This window comes from Sceloporus occidentalis, unplaced genomic scaffold (assembly GCF_023333645.1).
Source record: "Sceloporus occidentalis isolate IW3139 unplaced genomic scaffold, rSceOcc1.0.p SCAF_3, whole genome shotgun sequence".
In the NCBI taxonomy this organism is placed as follows: domain Eukaryota; kingdom Metazoa; phylum Chordata; class Lepidosauria; order Squamata; family Phrynosomatidae; genus Sceloporus; species Sceloporus occidentalis.
Window position 1 is genome coordinate 93,323,832 of NW_028316983.1, and position 21,582 is coordinate 93,345,413.

At 39.0% G+C, this 21,582-nt stretch overlaps 1 protein-coding gene across 1 annotated transcript; it reads left to right on the forward strand.

The window, feature by feature from the left end:
• Positions 1-683: 683 nt before the first annotated feature.
• Positions 684-20,259, forward strand: LOC149316428 (medium-chain specific acyl-CoA dehydrogenase, mitochondrial). The gene is made up of 12 exons (XM_089515464.1): positions 684-972; positions 7,100-7,196; positions 8,013-8,110; positions 8,212-8,281; positions 9,152-9,252; positions 9,334-9,414; positions 12,783-12,913; positions 14,182-14,290; positions 15,627-15,767; positions 15,857-15,952; positions 17,791-18,039; positions 19,029-20,259. Exons 1-12 carry the CDS (start codon positions 949-951, stop codon positions 19,098-19,100), a joined length of 1,269 nt encoding a protein of 422 aa, XP_089371590.1. The 5' UTR covers positions 684-948; the 3' UTR covers positions 19,101-20,259.
• The last annotated feature ends 1,323 nt before the right edge of the window (positions 20,260-21,582 follow it).

Consider the following 21,582-nt stretch of genomic DNA (forward strand, 5'->3'; position numbering starts at 1 on the left):
TGTTTGCCGCCTTGAGTCTCTATATTGGGAGAAAGACGGGATATAAGAAAAGAAAATAATATTTTTGTGTGGACTTTTCGGGCTGTGTGGCCATGTTCTAGAAGTTTCTTCCCGACGTTTCGCCAGCATCTGTGGCTGGCATCTTCAGATGTTGGTGAAACATCAGGAACAAACTCTTCCAGAACATGGCCACATAGCCTGAAAAACCCACAACAAACTATGGATGCTGGCTGTGAAAGCCTTTGACTTCACATTAAACTAACAACAACAACAGCCCCATGACAGGATAGCATTGGGGCAAAGTGGCCAGAGGTCCTCCTTTTCCAGGAGACATCCTCTATTCCAACCTTCTGTTGAGGAGGAATTCCAAAATGTCCTCCATTTTGAGGATGAGTGAGAAGCAGAAACATTATCATCATCATCATCATCAGTAGTAGTAGTAGTAATAGTATTAATAGTAGAAGTGGGATTCAGAGAGGCTTACAATTTTAAAATAACATGGACATTTATTTATATGAATGATTTTAGCTCTAATTGGGTCATGACCTCCATTTTTTTCTCTCTCACACAAACAGGCTGCATCCACGTGGGAGAAATAACCCGTTTTGGCAGCGCTTTAACTCTTTGTCTGGCTCTCTGCTATGGAATTCTGGGAGTTGGAGTCCGCTATGGTGGGCCCCACAACACACTCCAGCTCCCAGAATTCCATAGCAAAGAGCCAAACAAAGAGTTAAAGTGCTGCCAAAACGGGTTATTTCTCCAACGTGGATGCAGCCGCCCGCAGGAGCCCTCTCCTCTCCTCTGCTCTCCTCCTCTGTCTAGGCCTCAGAACCCTCGGCCTCTCCCAGTCTGGGGGCGGGCCTGGGCTTAGTGCCTACTGGGTAAGAGGTGAGGCTTTGGCCCTGTCAGGAGGAGGAGGAGAAGAGAAGAAGGGAGAGAAGAGGCGACATGGCTGCACTGAAGGTCTCTCGGGTGAGGAGGAGGAGGAGGAGGCTTAAGGGCCCAAGGGAATATTGGAGGGCCTCTGAGGAGAGGGGAAATGGGGACTCTGTGGTTGTTGTTGTTGTTGTGTGCTTTCAAGTCGTGTCAGTGACTCATGGCGACCCTATCCTGGGGTCTCCTTGGCAGGCTTCTTCAGAGGGGGTTTGCCATGGTGGCCATCCTCTGGAGGCTGAGAGAGTGTGACTTGCCCACTCAGGGGACCAGGGGTCCTCCTCATGGCAGAAATTGAAGGGGGAAAAGGAGGACACACGACCAAATGAAAGCTTAAATAGCCCCCTGTAAATGGTCAGTTCATGCTTCTTACTTCTGCTCCGGAGTTCCTCCTGAGCAGAAAAAGGAAAGCTAAAAGCACCCATAGGGATGTCAGTGCTGGTGCTGCTGAGTTGTGCTCAAAGGGGAGGATGTTTTGGGATTCCTTTTGAGCCCAAGAAGGGAAGCTAAAAACGTTAACAGAAATGTCAATTCGTGCTAGTTCTTAGTCCTGCTCCAAACGGAGGACGTTTGGGGATTCCTTACTGAGCAGAAAAATGAAAGCTAAAAACATTCCTGTAAACGTAAAGCCATGCTCAAAATGGAGAACGTTTTTGGGATCCCAACTAGGCAGAAAAAATGAAAGCTAAAAACGCTGCTGTAAATGTCAATTCATGCTCCTTAATCATGCTCAAAATGGAGAATGTTTTGGAATTTGTCCTGGACAGGAGGTTGAAATGATGTAGGACATGCCCTGGAAAAGGAGGATGTCTGGTCACCCTGCAAGCAGTGGGTTTTCATGGAACTGAACCCTGGTTCCCAGAGTCGTAGTCCAACACTGAACCCACTACGCCACACTGGCTCTAGAGATCAGAGTTCAAAACTCCATTTGGCCATGGAAACCCACCGGGTGACCTTAGGTAAGTCACACTCTCTCAGCCTCAGGGGCACACAGTGGCAACTCCCTCGTGAACACATTCTGCCAAGAAAGTCCCATGATAGGGTAGCACATAAGTAGAAACAACTTGAAGGGCCCAGAGCAGTTAATGTTAAGAAGAAGTAGGAAGGATTCACTCTCACATGATCATAGAAAAAGGTACGACACCTCACAATTACATTAATCATCTCTGCAGTTCATGTAAACTTAACTGCAGTTCAGAAGTGTACCCTGATTTATGGATTCCACAAGGCAAGAGGCATAGCATTTTATGTTGGGTATTAAGGAAGTTTTTTTTCCAGAAGGAGAATTGATCTCTTTGATCGTAGCACTTCATGGAAAGGAAGAATGAAAACGAACGCGTCTTCTGCAGTGTTTAAGATGGAGATATTAATTAGGGAGTGTGTGACTGTGTGCTCCAAGGCTATGGTCTTAGACTTTGGGCCTCCCTATGTTTTGGATTTCAGTTGCCAAAAAGCCCAGCCAGCATGGCCAAAGGTTAGGAATTATAGATCTTGAAGTCCCAAGTATGTCAAGGGTCAAAGTCTGAAAACTAGAATAAGAGAGATTATACTACAGGCATGCCTCTGTTAACAAAGCCTGGGGCAAAGAAACTCCATTTTACAAGGTCTTTTTATCTCTACACAGGCTCCTTTTCCACCTCAGTCTTGCTGGGAATTTTTCTAATGGAATTGAGAGGATAGTGAAGGAGAGTTGTAGTAAATACTGAATTAAAACTTAAATTGGGAAAAAGGGGAATCCTTCTGTAGCTGATCCTTTTGTAACTATGGCCCATTCTGCACGGGCAAAAAGTACGTGCTCGGCACATACTAGGGTTAGAAAAGGGCGTCCCTTCCAGACGCCCTAACCCTAGTATGTGCCGAGCATGTACAAAATGGTGGCGCCCTATACACATGGGTGCCGCCATTTTGACATAGTGGACGCTTAGTGAAAGCACATCGCGCGGTGGAAATGCTGCTGCGAGTGCGCCATCGGCAACTTGCGGCGCCATTTCCGTGCCACAAAAAGAAGCCGCTTTTTGCGGTTTCTTTTTGCTGCGTCCGGAAATCGTGCGGTTTGTCCACTTTCCTGGACACAGCAAACAGCGGCGCCGGTAGAGCACCCTTTTTGGGCGCTCTGTAAAGCACCTATGTGTGCCTGTCTACAACAGGCAATATGAAAAGCAGCTGCCTCCAGAATCTCATGCTGAGCATGCATGGACATCAAAATGAAAAAGAGAAAAGTAGATGAGTATGGGCCTGTACAGATAGGGCAGAATAAAGTTGCTTTGGCTCACTTTGGAAGTATGCTGTTTAAATGATGCATTTGTCCTAAGAGTCCAGAAGCCACACCAAAGTCCTTAGGACTGGAGCATTGCTTTGGCGTGGCTTCCAGACTCTTAGGACACATGCATCATTTAAACAGCATACTTCCAAAGTAACCCAAAGCAGCTTTATTTGGGCCTGTCTGTATGGGGCCTATGGTGTTTATCACACTGAGGTTTTTGCAGCTCAGATCGGGTTGACTCCTGGTTCAGCTATGCAAATTCACATAACGTGAATGTTTTATCACACCTGGTTGCCCTTCTGTTGCCCTTCCAAATCGAGGGGGAATTGAATCCAAGGCAAGTCAAGTGATGCGGATTCAAGGAAAGCAGAGTGAGTGCAAATTGTATTACCACACCGGTCGGATTCAATGATTCGAATTGGCACCCTTGCGCATGCTCAGTGGCAGTCTGAACGCATCGTGACCTTGTACGTTTCCAGGGTGAAAAGGGGTCCAAGTTCTTGTACTCTGTTTCGCGTAATTGCGTGATTATGTGAATATTTGCCTAGTGAATATTTCTGTGTCATCTTCATCCCCCTTTTTTATTTTCCCTTCCATTTCAGCAATTTCAACAAACACATAGACAGACAGACAGACAGACAGACAGACATATCTGTATATTCACATTCACGCCCATACACACATAAAAAATAAGTTGCCCTGAAAGTGAAAGGAGCACTGAAAGGAAATGGGGGAAAATTGCAGTGCTGCATCATGGGAAATTTGCAACCCGGGGGGGTGGGTGTTTGCGGTGGTGTGCCAGAGCAGAAGCAATGTTGCATTCCACACCAGACCAGTTTGGAGCTTGAAAGCGAATTCTGTGAATTCACTTTTTTTTGGAATTCATCAAAATGAGGAGTCACTTTGGATTCAATGCAGAAGCGCCACGGAAGGAGCTCCCATAGAAAGGAATCGCATCTGATAACACATTCACGTTATAATGTGAATTCGCATCGTTGGACCTGCAGTCATGTCGAATCTGAGCTGCAAAAAGTTGCAAAAACCTCCGTGTGATAAACACCTTTTCCTCACTCCCCCCCCCCCCCCAGCATGTTAAAAATAAGCTTGGCCACCCAATGGAAATCATAAGAAAAAAGGAGGCAGGTGAAAGAAAGAAATCACTCAATACAGTTTGGAAGAATGTTTCAAGGGCAGTTTACAGACCACACAAAAAGGGCGGTCTGCTGCCGCCTCCATTTCCACCGCCGGGAAGCCTCAGCCTCCAAACGGGGAGGCTTCCTGGCGGCGGAAAAAGAAGCCGCAAAAAGTGGCTTCTTTTTGCGTTGTGCTTGCCACGCATGAGTACGCAAATGGCACACTCGTGACATCACAAGCGCAGGGGGACGTGCGGACGCTAAGCGTCCGGCACGTCAAAATGGCGGTGCCCATGTGTATAGGGTGCCACCATTTTGTACGTATTAGGTACGTACTAGGGTTAGGGCATCCGGAAAGGATGCCCTTTCCTAACCCTGGTACGTACCTAGTACGTACTTTTTGCATGTCTGGAACGCGCCAAGGAATCTTTAAAAGGTTCCAAATGTTTTTCTTTACTTATGCAAGGCTTACCTCACCTTCTTCATTTCACATGAGTAGGTTATTGGTTTTAACAATCATAAGAAAACCAGAGGCAGGTGAAAAAAAGAAAGAAAGGAACCATTCTTCAATACAGTTTGGAAGAAAGTTTCAAGAAGGTTCCAAATGTTTTTCTTTACTTACGCATGTCTTATATGATGTGGGTTGAAGCTCCCATCTTAATTTAAAATGTTTTCTTGCATATAAAAAGTATTGTAATTTTGAAAAACTGATGGGTTATGTGATTTTACTTGGCTATGTAAATTAGATTTGGAGCTTGTGGGAAGGTCATGTAGTCTCTCTGTACAGTAGGGCAAGCATTTTTTGTTCACTATACAAGTATTGTTGTCGAAGAAGTACGCCGAAAACTAGAAAATAGAAAGGAGAAAAACCACATTCGTGCACAAATATGTCTAAAACAAAGCAATTACCATGAGTTTTTAAAAAAGCAGGTGAGTTTACTATAGGGAGAACTGGTACATGGAAAATGCTGTATTGGAAAGATCAGAACCTGAAAATGATTGTACCTTTGGTGAAAGCAGTGAGCCAGTCTGGTTTTTATTTTTCAGAGTACAGTATGACATTTTAAGTAATGGATTGGTATCAGCCCTTCAAAACAACCATGTTTTTCCAGTTGCACAAGATATGGAAGCCATGAAATGTCAACAGTTAGCACTAGGGATTCACCTCCATAATTGTTTGCTGAACCATCTCCTTGGCATGTGCTTGTGCAAAACATACTTTCTTGGGGAGCTATGGGTTTTTGTTGTGTTTTTTTTTTTTTTTAATTACAATAGTTGAACACAGTTTCTTTCAAAAACAGCTGAAATAACTTTTCAAAGGGGCAGTTAGTTGTAGGCTCTTGAAGCAAAGGTAACAGAGGTTCTTGTGGGACCTTAAAGATTGACAAATTTATTATAACATGAGTTATTGTAACACGAGCATTTCAGATGCAAAAATATAATTCAAGGCACACAAAAATATTAAAAACTTCAAGACAAATGATTTTAAAGAGTACTAATGCTGAAGTGGAATGCATAATTAACCAAAGCTTTGTATCTTTTTAGTTAATATTACACATTTTATGTTCCAGGGACTTGTTTGCAGTCATATCTGATGAGAGGCTTGTCTACCTTTATGTCCTTATCTGCTTTTATAATAGCCACTCATTTCTTAAAAAAAATTTTCTCATTGGAATATGTCTAGGAGTTTTATTTTTGGCTAAATTCTCATGTTTGCCTTGCTTTTTCAACTGGCCTCATCACTTTGCATTATTTTTGACAAGACAGGAGCCTGAACATTCATATCGCTCTGCCTTAACTGATATTACTATTCCAGCTAAACTAGGCTGTAGATTTTTTCCCTTAATAATTTTTAAACCTGCCTGTTTTATCTGTGTCTATTAAACCTCTTGTTTAGATTCTGTTATTTTTTTCTCCTGTGTAGATTATTATAATGATCTGTTTAGTAGTCTTCCTGTCTTTTTATTTTATTTTATTAGCTATGTATTAAACATTACTGTCCACTTAACTATTTGTGCATTATTCATGCAAGATGTCCATGTTTCTTTCCCCTGCCTTCTTATGTTTTGAACACAGTTTAGAGTTCTTAACTTTATGGCCTAAATCCATTTGTTAGTGTCATCTAGAATAGATCCATTGAAACACTAGAACTTATCTAAGAGTGGACTTTATAAGCTCCCATTGATTCCGTAGGTTTACTATATATGAGGCTAGCTATTGAACTTTGGGCCTCTATGTTGCATTGTCTTGCCCTTTCTTATATTTTTTCTTCTGTTCTACTTGGATCCCTTTGTTCATTAAACTCTAATCTTATTGAGTTTTGTTTTATTTTTCATTTTCTTTTGTCTGTGCGGAATGCTCTCCCTTTTAGATTTTTGGTTTGTCTCCTCTTTTTAAATTGTCAAACTCTTTCTGGCATGTCCTGAGTGATTTGCTATTTTACTTCCTTCCTTGTTTTCCTGTTTGTCAACTAATTATTGTATATATTTATTTTAATGTCTTTAGATATTAAATCATTGGATAGAGACCTGCACCTTTTAAATTAGCTCTTCATTAGGAAAATTTGCCCTGAATATACTATACTTTTGTAACAGAACGGTCATGAGAAAACATGTATTGTTTTGAACTGACCTTTCCAACTATTCTTGGCCTAAAGGCATTTAATCTTGTGTTTAAATAAATTAGTGTGCTGGCACTTGTAATACATTTAGAGACCATGTTGGAAGTTTCAACCAGAGGTATTCAGTTCTCTTTAAAAACAATTTTCCAGGTGATACGAAACATTGCTACATGTGGCTGGAGATCACAGTCCAGTCAAGCTACTGCAACATTACCAAAAAGCAAATTTGCAACTGGATTTAATTTTGGTAAGTACTGAAAAAGCACTGCAAAAATATTCTCTATTTTGTACTAGGGAGGACTTTCTAGGACTTGGATACAGCTATTTCATCTTTCAGTAGGTGGATTTTTTGTGGTTAGCAAAAAGGGTGGGGAAACCTAGGCGAGTTAAAATAGAAGATATTGTCTAGAACATCTGTAAAAGTAAATGTATGAAACAGAGCCAAGATTCATCTGGAAGCACCATAATTCGTAAGCCTGAAGTTATCCTCATAATTGTAAATTTTTAATGTGAAGTCAAAGGCTTTCATGGCCGGAATCCATAGTTTTTTTGTAGGGTTTTCAGGCGATGTTGCCATGTTTTAGAAGAGTTTATTCCTGACGTTTCATCTGCATCTGAAGATGCCAGTCACAGATGCAGGTGAATGTCAGGAATAAACTGACATCAAAGAAATCAAAGAAATGATTTTATATGAGACAACAATCCCTTTCTCAAGTAAATAGAGGCCCCTATTTTTATTCACTTCTCCAGTCACTGTTCCATATAATGATCTTTTTCCTTAGTTATGTTTTCTTTTCAGCTGATTGTGTCTCATACCCAGAGCTTAGAGAAAGTTCTTTTCCTATGACCTTTCCTGCTGTCTTGATTCAAGCACCGCTATCTGTAGATTACCTTTTTCTTCATATTTTCCTGGTCACTTAAAGATGCCCATGTACTATGAGCCTGTTGCTAGACTACAAACTGATAGAGTTTGTATCCTGCCTTGAATAATTCTGGATATTTGAAGGTCATAATGTTTTAGGCGTATTTTGAAGATTTAAAACTAAAATTCCATGTTTTCCAGACCTTACAGAAGAGCAGAAAGAATTTCAAGCTACAGCTCGTAAATTCGCTAGGGAGGAAATCTTGCCTGTTGCTGCTGAGTATGACAGAACTGGAGAGGTATATTTGCTTAAACATCTTAACATTTCACTGAGCAAATTCTTCTAAATACAGACTCTGTACATACAATACTTTTCTATCTCTATACTTTTCCCCTCTAGTATCCTGTTCCCCTCATAAAAAGGGCATGGGAGCTTGGTTTAATGAATACTCACATACCTGAAAGCTGTGGTGAGTGAACTACTTCTTAAGTTATGAACCAGAGGAACCCAAGGAATACTTTTATGGGAGTCAAAGATAGATTGATATTATATCCATAATGTGTTCTGAGTTTGAAGAAGGAAGCATAATATCCAGGATGTTTAATGCAAAATGATTCTCGTGCACTGATATAAGGTTAAAAATAGCAATGTTCTCAGACAATTAAGACTAATTCATGTGTATATCTGTTTCATTTCTTCGTGACACTCATTTAGGGCCAAAACACAGTGCAGAAATAATCCAGTTTGAGACCACTTTAACTGCAGTGCCTCAATGCTAGGGAATTGTGGGAACTATAGTTTTATGAGACATTTAGCCCTGTCTGTTAGAGAGCTCTGGTGCCACAACAAATCTAGAATTCCCTAGCACTGAGCCAGGGCAGTTAAAGTGGTCTCAAACTGGATTTTTTGGCAATGTGTTTTGGCCCTTAGTGACCAGAAAGCAAATGTGTGAATAGACTTCATTTAATGGCATGTTGTTAGTACTAGACTTATTTGTTGCTTAAAGACTTGTATCTTGAAAGGAGACAGATGAAGTTCTATCAGTATTTGTAGTACCAAGTCTGTGTTAGCCCATTCACACATGCAGATCATATGATGAAGATCAGCCCTGCCTTATTTGAGCTACTAAGGTTACTCTGAATAGGCATGTACCATATGGTGGTGTGTGTATGTGTGCACACATACACATATGCACACACTTTTGTTTATATGAAGAATGAAGAATAAATTGAACCTGGAAATACATTGATCTTGTTATAGTAGGATTTGGAAGTAATTAAATGTACATCACAGTGTAGATTTTTTTATGGGGTAATGTGTTCAATAATGTTTGTCTTAGGTGGCCTTGGCCTTGGCACTTTTGATGCCTGCCTTATTACTGAAGAATTGGCTTATGGATGTACAGGGGTTCAAACTGCTATTGAAGCAAATTCCCTGGGTGTAAGTATTCCCCCCCTTCTTTGTAATATTTAGTTTCTGCAGTCACTTTTTGTGTATTAAAGTCAAAAACTTTTCTTATAGCAAATGCCAGTCATCATTGCAGGGAATGAGCAGCAACAGAAGAAATATCTGGGAAGAATGACGGAGGCACCTTTAATGTGTGTAAGTATTTTTCATTGTGTAGAGAATTTGATTTTTTTTCCCTTTGGGAAAACCTGTGCACACTTGTATTAAAGCATGTTTAACTTTTCAGAGATCATTGAAATGTATTTGTGTGTATTCAGATGGATTAGAGTCCAGGTTAATATGTTGAACAATAAAGTATTATGCAGTCATCATATATTGCCAAAGTATATGTGCAGTGTTTTGCAGCACTAATACACTGAAATGGCAAGTAAATTCTGAGTGTTTAGTAGAGAAGTACTAGTGAAACAAATAGAAGAGCAATAATAAAAAAAAGTTCAAACAAAATTGGCCCCAGTTATGTTGACTGCATTTTAGAGAAGTGTGTATATATGTGCCATCAAGTCTCCTGTTGACTTATGGCAACCCCATGAATTTCACAGGGTTTTCTTAGACAAGGAATGCTCAGAGGTGATTTGCAAGTTTCTTCCTATGAAATATAGCTTACAACTCCTGATATCCATTGGTGGTCTCCCATCCAAGTAGTAAACAGAGCTGACCCTACATAATCATCATCATCATCATCATCATCATGGACAGAGGCTGGGAACAACAACAGTTAACAAACAACATTAGTTAAACACACATCAGTGTAAAAGGACAAATAAGATGTACACATATTAAAACAATCCACAAATAAAAGTCATCAATTAAAATTCACAATTTAAAAATCATCTGGATAAGCCTGCTGGAAGAGACTGGTCTTTAATGCTCTTTTAAATTCAGTTGTCAAATCTCTTCCAGCTGGTCATTGAGCAGTCTAGGGGCAGCTGAACAAAACATCCTCTGGCTGACAGCCACCAACCTAGTCCTGGCTGATGAGTAAACAACTGCCAGAGGACTTGAGTGTATGGGGTGGATTATATGGGAGGAGGCAATTCTGTGGGTAACCTGGACCCAAACCATGTAGGGCTTTAAAGATAATAAAGGTTCATCTTAATGAAGAAGCATTTGGCACCACTCCTAGGAACGAGGCTATGAGCTGGCTTTCTTTATTGAAGTGTACGGGCCCAGGAGTGTGATGGCAGAGATATAATTTAGTTATTCAAAGCCTCTTTTGCTCCTCATGGCTTTGTATCATTCAAAGGATTATATCTTTCCTTTTTTTTATTATTTAAAAATACTCTTTACATACATATATATACATTCATTTAGACTAAACACATAACACAGAAACAAAAAAAGGAAAAAAGAAATAAAAAAGGAGTCATCAATGATATGTCTCATTCATAAGCTTATTTTCCATCTACCCCTACCCCAATAGAAGAAAAAAGGAAAAACAAAGAAAGAAAAAAAGTAAATACATATAGTCAAACAAATCGACAAATCAAACCGTACAAATATAAGAATCTTCCAGTTTCAGATCCCTCCAATTAGTTTTATGATTCTTCTTTCTATATCTATACAGCTATAAATTTCTTATTTCATTCCTCAATTTAAATCAGCTTTCCTTACAACATCACTCGTTAAATTTTCCCTTTTTCCATTACTGTTTGACTAGTAGGAACTATGGTATCCACTGCTCATTTCTTTATCTTGTTTATTCTGTTATATCAAATTCATCTGAGGAGTACCGTCTCTTCTTTTATTTGTCCTCAGGGGAGACTACCGCTCTTCCCATCCTATCATTTCTTAACCTCGAGCTATACATATATATTGGAGAACTCCAAGTCATGACCAACATTTCTTACAAAATTGTGATAGGGGTATCCATATATCTTCATAGTTTTCCTCATATTTGACAGTGTCTTTTAAACGTGTGGTGATCATATCCATCTCTACCACATCCAGTGTTTTTATCAACCATTCCTCTACATCAATTTCTCCCTGATTTTTCCAATTTCTGGCGATTACTATTCTTGCAGCTGTGATTAAATAGAGTACAGGCTTCAAATATTTTCTAACCTCTATGTCAGTGATAATGTTAATCAAATACGTTTCTGGGATTAATTTCACTTTTATATTATACATACTTTTTATACAATTATATACCGCTTTCCAAAATTTTTGTATCACCGGGCAAGCCCACCACATGTGGTAAAAAGTTCCCAATTGCTTACCACACCTCCAACAATCTGTCTCTCTAGTTTTATACATTTTGGTGATTCTAACCGGGGGGAGATACCATCTGTGTAGCATCTTTATATAATTTTCTCGAATGTCAACACACACAGTGAATTCTAAATCTTTGCCCCATGCTCTTTCCCAATCTTCTAGTCTAATGTTTCTGCCGATATTTTTTGCCCATTCAACCATACTAGGTTTGATAGTTTCTTCTTCAACATCTACTTTTAAACAAACTTTGTATAGCTTAGATATCATCCCCTTACTATCTTTACCTTCATTCATTATTATCATGTCCAATTCTGTTTTTTCCATTGTTATTCCATATTGTTTCATATCATTTTTAAATCTCCCTAAAAGCTGCCTATATGTAAACCAACCCATATCTATTCCCTCCTGTATCAATTGTTCCCTGCTTTTCATTTGTATCCTTCCATTCACATTTTCCATCAAATCTTTATATATCAGCCAACCCCTGTCTATTAATTTACTTCTCTTCATAAAGTCTATGACGTCAAAGGATTATATCTTTCCTACAGTCCATTTTTAAAAAATCTACCTCTAGCAATAATTTTGTTATCATTCGTGAAAATTTGTAAAAAGTGGTTTATAAGGAAATAGTGACACATCTGTACTATGCCATCAGGAGTTGCTGGATTCATATTCATATATTTGTTTATTTTCTCTATTTTATTACATTTCATTGCACTTTTCCATGAAAATAGTGCTCAAGAGAGCTAAAACCATCTTTAAAAAAATTAAATAACCAAAACCACTAATCATCACAGTAAGCAGTAATCAAAACAGATCAAGAGATGCATCTTTATACCCTCTCTAAAACAGAGAGCATAGAAATGGATCAGAATATCTTCAGTCTATCTACATGCCTGTCAAATATCAAATAAATAATTAAGATATGGATGACTATTGCCAAGCCAGATTGCCTCAGGAAAAGACTATAGTGCGCTCGTGTTTTACGTGGGCGCGGCATACGTGGTTTTCACCATGCGCTGAAAGCTGCGTCAGAAAAGCTCCTCATTCACCCTGGAAGAAGTAATGTGCCGTTGCACCATGGAGCGCTGCGGGCACAAGCCCCATTACTTCTAATGGGGCTTCAGCACACATGAATTTTCCCTTACGCGGAGGAATCCAGAACGGATCCCCGTGTAAAGGGAGGGCCCATTGTAGTAGGATGCCACAAGTTGTAACTATGATAATATGTAGTTGCAGATATATTACGCTTACTTTGTCTCTTCACATTTTTAATTGCTTTCCTTTTCCAGGCATACTGTGTAACAGAACCTGGAGCAGGCTCAGATGTTGCAGGTCTAAAAACCAGAGCAGAAAAGAAGGGAGATGAATATATAATTAATGGGCAAAAAATGTGGATCACCAATGGTGGCAAAGCCAACTGGTATAGTAATAATTATATATATACATTTATTTTCATTTTGAAATGTTGATGTGTCAGTTACACAGATACAAACCACTTCCCAACATTGTAGCTATTCTTGAACCATGTTCAAAATGGCCAAGAAACACAATGTTTGGAACTAGAATTGGGGTAGAAACATTTGGTATTGCCTTCAGTGCAATACCAAATGGGACAATAGTCAATATTCAAATTCTGGTACAGCTCTCGTATTCCTGGCCACAATACAAGAGTCAACTTGGGAAGGAAGGATTGTAAGGTGGACATGAGGAGGCTCCATGGATCCAGGGGCCAATTTCCACCTGCCAGGGATTCATCTTAAGGTTTTGTAAAAACCTTTTTTGGTGAAATCGGGGGGGGGGGGGGGGCGCTATGACTTGTTTTAAAAGACCATTGCTTTTCCTGGAGTCTTTTAGATATTGCTGTTCTCCTTTACTGGGTGTTATGTTTGCATATGTGTCACATTATACAGTGTGGAGCAGTCAGGAGGTTTGGTTGCCACATAGATATGCATCCCACATTGCTTGCCCCAGGTATAGAGGTGAGGCCATCTCTTCACCTCAAACCATGTCATTGTGAATGATCATGGATTTTCTCCAATTGTGTAACAACACTTGTTATTTCTAGTTGTATGTACCATGTCTAGCATTAAAGGATTAGAGTCTGATCCCTACTATGTTAAGAGTCATTGAACTCAGTGGGATTGTGCTGTGAGGCTGTATTGCCCCTTTAGAATCATAGAGTTGGAGAGACCACAAGGTCCATCGAGTCAAATTCCTTGCTATGCCATACCCAATCTCCTGCCCTGCCATATACAGTCAAAGCACTCCTGACAGATGGACATCCAGCCTCTGTTTAAAAGGAGACTCCAACACTCTCTGAGGCAGCATGTTCCACTGTTGAACAGCTCTTGCTATCAGGAATGTCTTTCTAACGTTGAGGTGGAATCTCTTTTCCTGTAGTGTGAATCCATTGCTCCCTGTTCTCATCTCTGGAGCAGCTGAAAACAAGCTTGCTCCATCCTCAGCATGACATGCATCCATTCAGATATTTAAACATAGCATTCCTTAACCTTCTTTTCTCCAGGCTAAATGTACCCAGCTCCCAAAGCTGCTTCTCATATGGCATGGTTTCCATATCATTATTTGTGATGCTCAAGGAACATTTAGTTTGTTATGTAAGCTGGTGTAAGCATCTGTTACAGTGAAAGTCAAAGAAAATTGCTGAGACATCTCTGTATGTTTTACTAGGTATTTTTTGCTGGCTCGCTCTGATCCTGATCCAAAAGCTCCTGCAAGTAAAGCTTTTACTGGATTTATTGTGGAAGCAGATAGTCCTGGCATACAAATTGGAAGAAAGGTAGAGCAGAAATATTTCAGCCTTCACTGAGATTATCAGGACTTGACTCTTTTTAGTAAAGGAGTGAAAAAAGCACCAGCTTTGAGCTTCAAAAACTGACCTGAAAGAATAGTGTGCTTAATCGTGGATACTGATCCACACAACAATGTTCTGCTAACGCTGAAGCAATGTGGCAGGGAGACCATCTTCAAGATACCTCTTTCCCCTCTTCCCTGAAGAAAAGTAGTTCAGGAAAGCTGGGAAGCCCCCTGAGGCAGCATGAGAAAAGTGGTGCTTCCTTGCTCCCTTTCTTAGTAGGGAGGTTTTGCAAGATCTCAGGCTTATTTCCCAGTAAGTGGTCTTTGAATTTCAGCCCCATCCTAGCAATCCACCTTTATTTTGAGTACAGTGCACCCTTGTAAAACAAAACAAAAAACGTGTATGCTTGAGCGTGCATGCCAGAAGAAGCAGTGCTGCTTTTGCGGGCGCACTGTATTTCAGTTCCGTAAAACGAAAAAGTCTTGGTTTTTATATTCTTATGCTGGTGATATTCACCTAATGTTCATTGAATCTCTCTAATCTGTCAAATTGAAATTGGACATTTTGACTACAGAATTATTCAAGCACAGTTTATCTGTAAGAAAATAATAGCTAGGGGATGTAAAAAGTTGCATGGAGCAGGTGGAACAGAATATAGTCTTACTAGTCTAGTTTGAGTGGATGCATCCCTTTTTTCCTGGATGATAGCATATCTCTGGTCTTCTATATAATTTTGAAGAATAAGACTCTGATCCTGTCTGAAAACATTGGACACAACTGGATTCTTTTTTAAAAAATATTTCTTCTATACATATTGTTCTGTTTCACCTGCTTCTGTGGGAATTTGTTAGAACACCAAGAATTGGATTTACAGTGTGCCCACATTTTACGCAGGTGCAGCATACACGGCTTTCAGCATACGCTGAAAGCTGCGCCGGAAAAGCTCCTCATGCGCCCCGGAAAAAATAATGGGATGCGAGCCCCATTACTTCTAATGGGGCTCCAGCATGTGTGGATTTTCTCTTACATGGAGGGATCTGGAAAGGATCCCTGCGTAAGAGGAAGGCCCACTGTATTTTTGAAAAAGGCATTTAATGTGTTGTAATAGATTGCCAACAATGCAAGAGGACATTATGAAATCCCTGAAAGCCTTTATACATTTTATACTTTTCATAATTTTTATGTGTGCCACTTATACCAGTGGCATCTACAGTATCTTGTTGTTGCTTTCTTGGTGAAAAATGAAACCTGTGTTAGTTTACATCAAACAAATATTGTGTTACTGAGTAATTATATCTTTCATAAATACCCTTTTCAGGAACTTAATATGGGTCAGCGCTGCTCAGATACAAGAGGGATTGTTTTTGAAGATGTCAGAGTGCCCAAAGAGAATGTTCTCCTTGGTGAAGGGGCTGGCTTTAAAATAGCCATGGGAGCATTTGATAAAACAAGGCCTCCAGTAAGTATTGAACAGAGGAAAATTGAGAATTTATAGAATTCAAGAATTATAGAGTTCAAGTTTTATGATGTTCATAATTAAAATTACAGGTAGCAGCTGGTGCTGTAGGACTGGCACAGCGAGCCTTAGATGAAGCTACAAGGTACGCTCTAGAAAGAAAAACCTTTGGAAGGGTACTCGCAGAGGTATGTGAATTTCCAGTCACTTTATATTAATTTCCAGTTAATTTCTGTTTGGGAGATTTTTTTTCCCCAAGATCCTAAAAGTGTTCACTCATCAAACTAGAAGTCACAATGTGGGTAAAAATTAAATAGTGATATCTTTTAGGATTACTGGATGTGGCATTTAAAAATTTCAAACACCACATGGCAAAGGTGCTGCTAATTCTTTCACTCTGGGGTAGTATGTTCTAGTCACTACCAAGAACTAAACAGGTGTGGGTATGTGCGCTCTTCCAATGCCCCTCAGAAAGGAAGGCCGGAGGTTGGAGATAATGAGATAAGTAGTCCAATACTCTTTGCTCTTGACCTAAAACAATGGCCATCAGTATAACTGTGTCTTAACTCTGTTTTTTTAAGTATATTGCTTGATTGTAAGCCATTTTGAAGTTTTCTTGTCTGTCTCAAATGCATGAAATGACTCTGTTTTTGTGTTATAAACACTAAGTATTAAACCCAAATCATTTTATGATAACTGCTACAATTGCAGAATTAATATAGCTGGGTATATTTGTTGTTATTGTGTGCCTTCAAGTTTTTTCTGACTTATGATGACCCTATGGCAAACCTAGCATGGTTCTGGGTTTTGTTTTGTTTTTTGACAAGTTTCTTCAGAGGGAGGTTGCCATTGCCATCTTCTGAGAATGAGAGATTATGACGTGCCCAAGGGTCACCCAGTAAGTTTCCATGGCTGAGTGGGGATTTGAACCCTGGCTTCCAGAGTCATATTCCAATGCATAAACCACTACACTATGCTGCTTCCTCAGCTGGGTATATAGTCAGTTAGAAAACAGTGAGATACAAAATAGTACTATAAAAATCCTAAGCTTTTTAAAAAGAATAACAATATAATTGTTAATTTTGTGATGATATAGGCATAAGGCTTGGACTGTCATTCAAGATTCTTGATCATGTTCCCTGTCTTATTGCTTTTCTTTTTCTTGAAGAGTTCTGATCTGGCCATGGTGATAACATATCTTAATTAATTACATCCCATTTGTATTTCTGTTAATGTACTCTACTTGGTGCTGCCTTTGAAAAAGGTTTGAAAACTTCAGCTGGTGTAGAGTTGCAGCCAGGTTGTTAAATGAGGCTAGCTATAGGGAGCAGATGACTCATTTGTTACAACAGCTTCACTGGCCACCAGTCTTTTCCCAAGCTCAGTACAAAGTGTTGGTTATGACCTATAAAGCTGTATATACCAGTAGCTGAGCATATCTTAGTATTGAGATCTTCAGGGAAGGCTTTTCTCTCAGTCCCATCCCTCCTCACAACCTCTTCTAGTGAGAATGCAGAAGAACCCCTTCTTAGTTGTTGACCCCAGGCTCTGGAACTCCCTTTCATGGGAGTTTAGACTGGCATCCACCTTGCTGTCCTTATGCAGGCAAATGAGAAATCCCCTATTCTTACAGACTCTGGGAAATTGACTACAAGGGCTTTTAATAATGGATTGTTTGGCTGATTTTTAAGTTTTTTAAATGCATATGCTTTAAATTGTTTTAATTCTATAGATAGTTAACTACATTTCAGCAACTGTATGATTTTTACCTATTCTTACCTATAACTTTTTTAATGTTTGTAAACTGCCACGTGTTCCAGTTTGGAGAAAAAAGTGGCATATAAGTGAGTAAAGCAAATTATCATTAATATTAAACTACCTTGCTCAGGCATTCTACAGAATTCCTATTTTTCAAAAAGCAAACAAACTATGCAACTGAACATATTAAAGTATACGCTATCCTTTTGAGTTATATGACATGCATGTGTATTACTTTTTCAACATTTATTGATTTTTTTAATAATAGCATCAAGCAGTATCTTTCTTGTTGGCTGAAATGGCAATGAAGGTCGAGCTTGCTCGCCTGGCTTACCAGAGGGCTGCATGGGAAATAGACGGTGGCCGCAGAAATACCTACTTTGCATCTATAGCAAAGGCATATGCTGGAGACATTGCAAATCAAGTAGCTTCTGATGCTGTCCAGATCTTTGGAGGAAATGGATTCAACAGTGAATACCCAGTAGAAAAGTTAATGAGAGATGCCAAAATATACCAGGTAAATCTCCTGTATAATGTAAATATAATATAATAATAATAATGTTTATTTAAATTTCCTGCCTCTCTCAAGGATTGAGTCGGGATTACATCAATACAATAATACAAATACAGTTGATAAAACACTAATACTGAATTTACCACATTCCCAGAATTCCATAGCACTGAGCCATGGCAATTAAAGTGGTGTCACATTAATCATTTAGAAAGTAACAAAATTATTTCAGGGAAATTATTTCTGCAGTACGGAACAATATTTATTTATTTATATGGATTGTTGCTGTCATGAAGGATTCCAAATATACAACATTTTGTGTGAAATTCAATAGTTCAAAAGAAAAACATTTACTTTATTAAAAAAAAGATGGTGCATAAAGCAATGAAAGCAATTAATCCTCTTATGAGGAATTGTCATAGGCTGCATCTGCACTGCAGAAATAATTCAGGTTGACACCACTTTAAGTGCCATAGCGCCATGCTGTGGAATTCTGTGAATTGTACTTTGTTGTGACACCAGAACACCAGAACTCTCTGAAAGAGAAAGTTAAATGTCTTACAAAACTAAAGTTCCCAGAATTCTATAGCACTGAGCCATGGCAATTAAAGTGGTGTCAGCCTGAATTATTTCTGCAGAACGAATGAAACCACAGAAGAAAATAGCACGTTTAAAGGCTGCTCTTGCTGTTACCAGTTCAGTTTTTGATGTGCCACGGGCTGCTGTTCAGTGTAAAAAAATTCACTGTGAATGTCCAAGTTTTTAGGCTTGTAAAAAGAAGCTTCCTGGACACTATCTGTTAAGTTCAGCCTTGTAGTAATTAGTGTACATTTTTTTATCCCCATTACACACAGTATTCAGCATGGCATAGCTTGCACTTTGTATCAATAATAGTTGTTGTCACTTCCAGTATTCATTCTGTTTTCACTGAAATTCTGTATAGTTGCAAAGTGGCTCAAGAGTACATATTACTTACTAAACATTTTCTTTTTCAGATATATGAAGGAACAGCACAGATTCAAAGGCTGATAATAGGTCGTGAACATATTGGCAGGTTTAAGGGTTGAGAGAACATTGAAACTATACGGAAGATTTGAATTCCTAGCATGCATTAATCCAACTGTGCAAAAACCTGTATCCACTCTGGAATGTTGTAAGAAACAATCACCTAGAACATTTTTTTCAGCTACATATTTCTTCATTTTTAATATATGAAAAGGATAGTCACTTAACTATTGGAATTGTTTGCCTGGAGATTTCCTGAATCATTACATGCCAGTACTGCATGTCTTTACTGGAGCTTTCAACTTTCACCTAGCTTTAAATTGACTCAAATGCTTATCCTTGGTTTCTCATATTCTCTGCAGCATCCTTCAAGTGCCTGGAATCTGAGAATTTAACTGTGTCACTGACATGAATAGGATTTTATATCACTAGTAGCAGTTTGGGATACAACTACTGTAATGTAATTTTGGGGAAGAACCATTACGAGTCTGTGGAGTAAAAAGGTTATTAATTGATAATTATATCATACAGTTTGCACCAACTTTGTGAGCATATCTGCCTTTAATAACTATTAAATGTTATACATTATGAAACACATTGCTTACAATGACATCAAATGAGTTGTCCAAGGGCCTTCTGCACAAGACTTCTTCAGTAATCATCATAGCAATTCAGAATAGCTTGTGTGTATTTTTTAGCTCAACAGTACACAAAGAGAATGTCACATCTATTTGAATGGTGGACATTACCCCTTAACTTTGGAAACAATGCCTTTCTTAATCCATGCCAGTGCTTTTAAAGCAGTGCCTCAGAAAAAGTTATCCACTTTTGTAGGGAATAATTTCCCTGAAATAATTTTGTTACTTTCTAAATGATTAATGTTAGCAGTTTTGTAACCAACCTTGTGTGTTGTAAAATAAGAATTGTGAAGCCTGTTTTGAACATTATTTGAATATTTATGATTACAGTTCCTTTGCATTTAGTTGTGGGAATGTTACTATACTGGTATGTTGTAACAATCAAATGTTAAAATGGCCATACAATGCAATATTTTTGCCACTGTCGTTTATAGAACTGGCATTATTTTTATTAGGTGTAGTATTACTGCAAGGTTTTCCACAATCAGAACTTTATATGAGTTTTCACTTTCTTTGTAACCTGGACTATGAATTTATTTTGACATTTAAACAAAGTGGTTTATTAAATCTGTCCGAAGATGTGGCTGAGTATAATGGTGTGAATTCTTTCTTTTTGCTTCAGCTACAATTCAGTTAAATTAGTCCCTATTGGGCACTTGACAGTGTTATTCCTTCTAGCTTATGGAGGCCTTATGTCTAAACCAAGCATGGGAATTGTGTGTTGCTTCAGATGCTGAAATGCAATTCTCTCCCCATTGACTGCACCCCAAGAGAATTGCTGGAAGCTGCAATACAACAATATATGGAAGGCAATGCAATTCCCACTCCTGGTTTAAATTGAAATTGTAGATAGTAAAGATGTTTTTTTAATGGTGCTTGTAAAACCTAGATTAAATGTAGCTGTACAGTTGAAGCATGTTGAAATGGAATGCTTTATATTTCATGGCCGGCATCCATAGTTTTTTGTGGGTTTTTCGGGCTATGTGGCCATCTTCAGAGAAGAAGATGCCAGCCACAGATGCTGGCGAAACGTCAGGAAGCAACTCTTCTAAAACATGGCCACATAACCCAAAAAACACACAAAAAACTAAGGACAAGGCTGCTTTTTAAGTTCACTCCACCAGCCCTTAATCCGTACAGTGATTTCTCACCCTCTGACTTAACAACTAGTGCTTTGCTGTGAGATGGTAAGGAAAGAGTTTGAAAAGGAGGGAATATGGATAAGTAAGAAGGGACAAAGATATGACAAACATCCTGCGTGTATCTTGGGAGAGAGATCAGTACACAGTTCAGAGCAAGATGCCCTTGCCCATCGTTTCTCAGTTACAGACAACAGGAGGACAATTGTAGGACAAACTGCTATAGGACAGATGACCAAGCGCACAGTGAGAGGAAGGGAGAAAAAGGGTTGTTTTGTGGCGTTTGTGGGGTAAGAAAAGAAGTGACTACAGTGGGCCCTTGGGTCTCTGCTGGGGTTTGGATACCAAAATCAGTGCATGCTCAAGTCCCATTATATACTGTGGGGTAGTAAAATTGTGTCCCTTTTATAAAATGGCAAAAGAAAGGTTTGATTTATGGAATTTATGTATTTTAAGAATATTTTCAAGCCATGGATTGTTGAATCCATGGGTAAAAAAAATCCTTAAATACAGAGGGCAGGGTGTATATACCTAACTTAAGGAGGGGGAAATATAGCCCCATTACATTGAATAGGACTGTCGAACAGCCCTTACTATAGAAATATGAGGTTTATTATATGCAATCTGCCTTGGGCAGAGTGAAATGGGATACAGAGTCCCTGCATAAAAAGGAGGGAGGAAGAAGAAGAAGAAATGCAGTTCCACTTATAAGACCAAAGATTAATTCAAAAGAGGACAATCAGGCAAGATAATTTTAGTGAAGGAAC

Excerpts from the sequence above, each read along its gene's own strand:
- LOC149316428 (XM_089515464.1), top strand. The coding sequence starts at position 949 with ATGGCTGCACTGAAGGTCTCTCGG. Across the intron at positions 15,768-15,856 it reads TTGATAAAACAAGGCCTCCA|GTAGCAGCTGGTGCTGTAGG; the intron begins GTAAGTATTGAA and ends TTAAAATTACAG. Across the intron at positions 18,040-19,028 it reads GAGATGCCAAAATATACCAG|ATATATGAAGGAACAGCACA; the intron begins GTAAATCTCCTG and ends TTTCTTTTTCAG.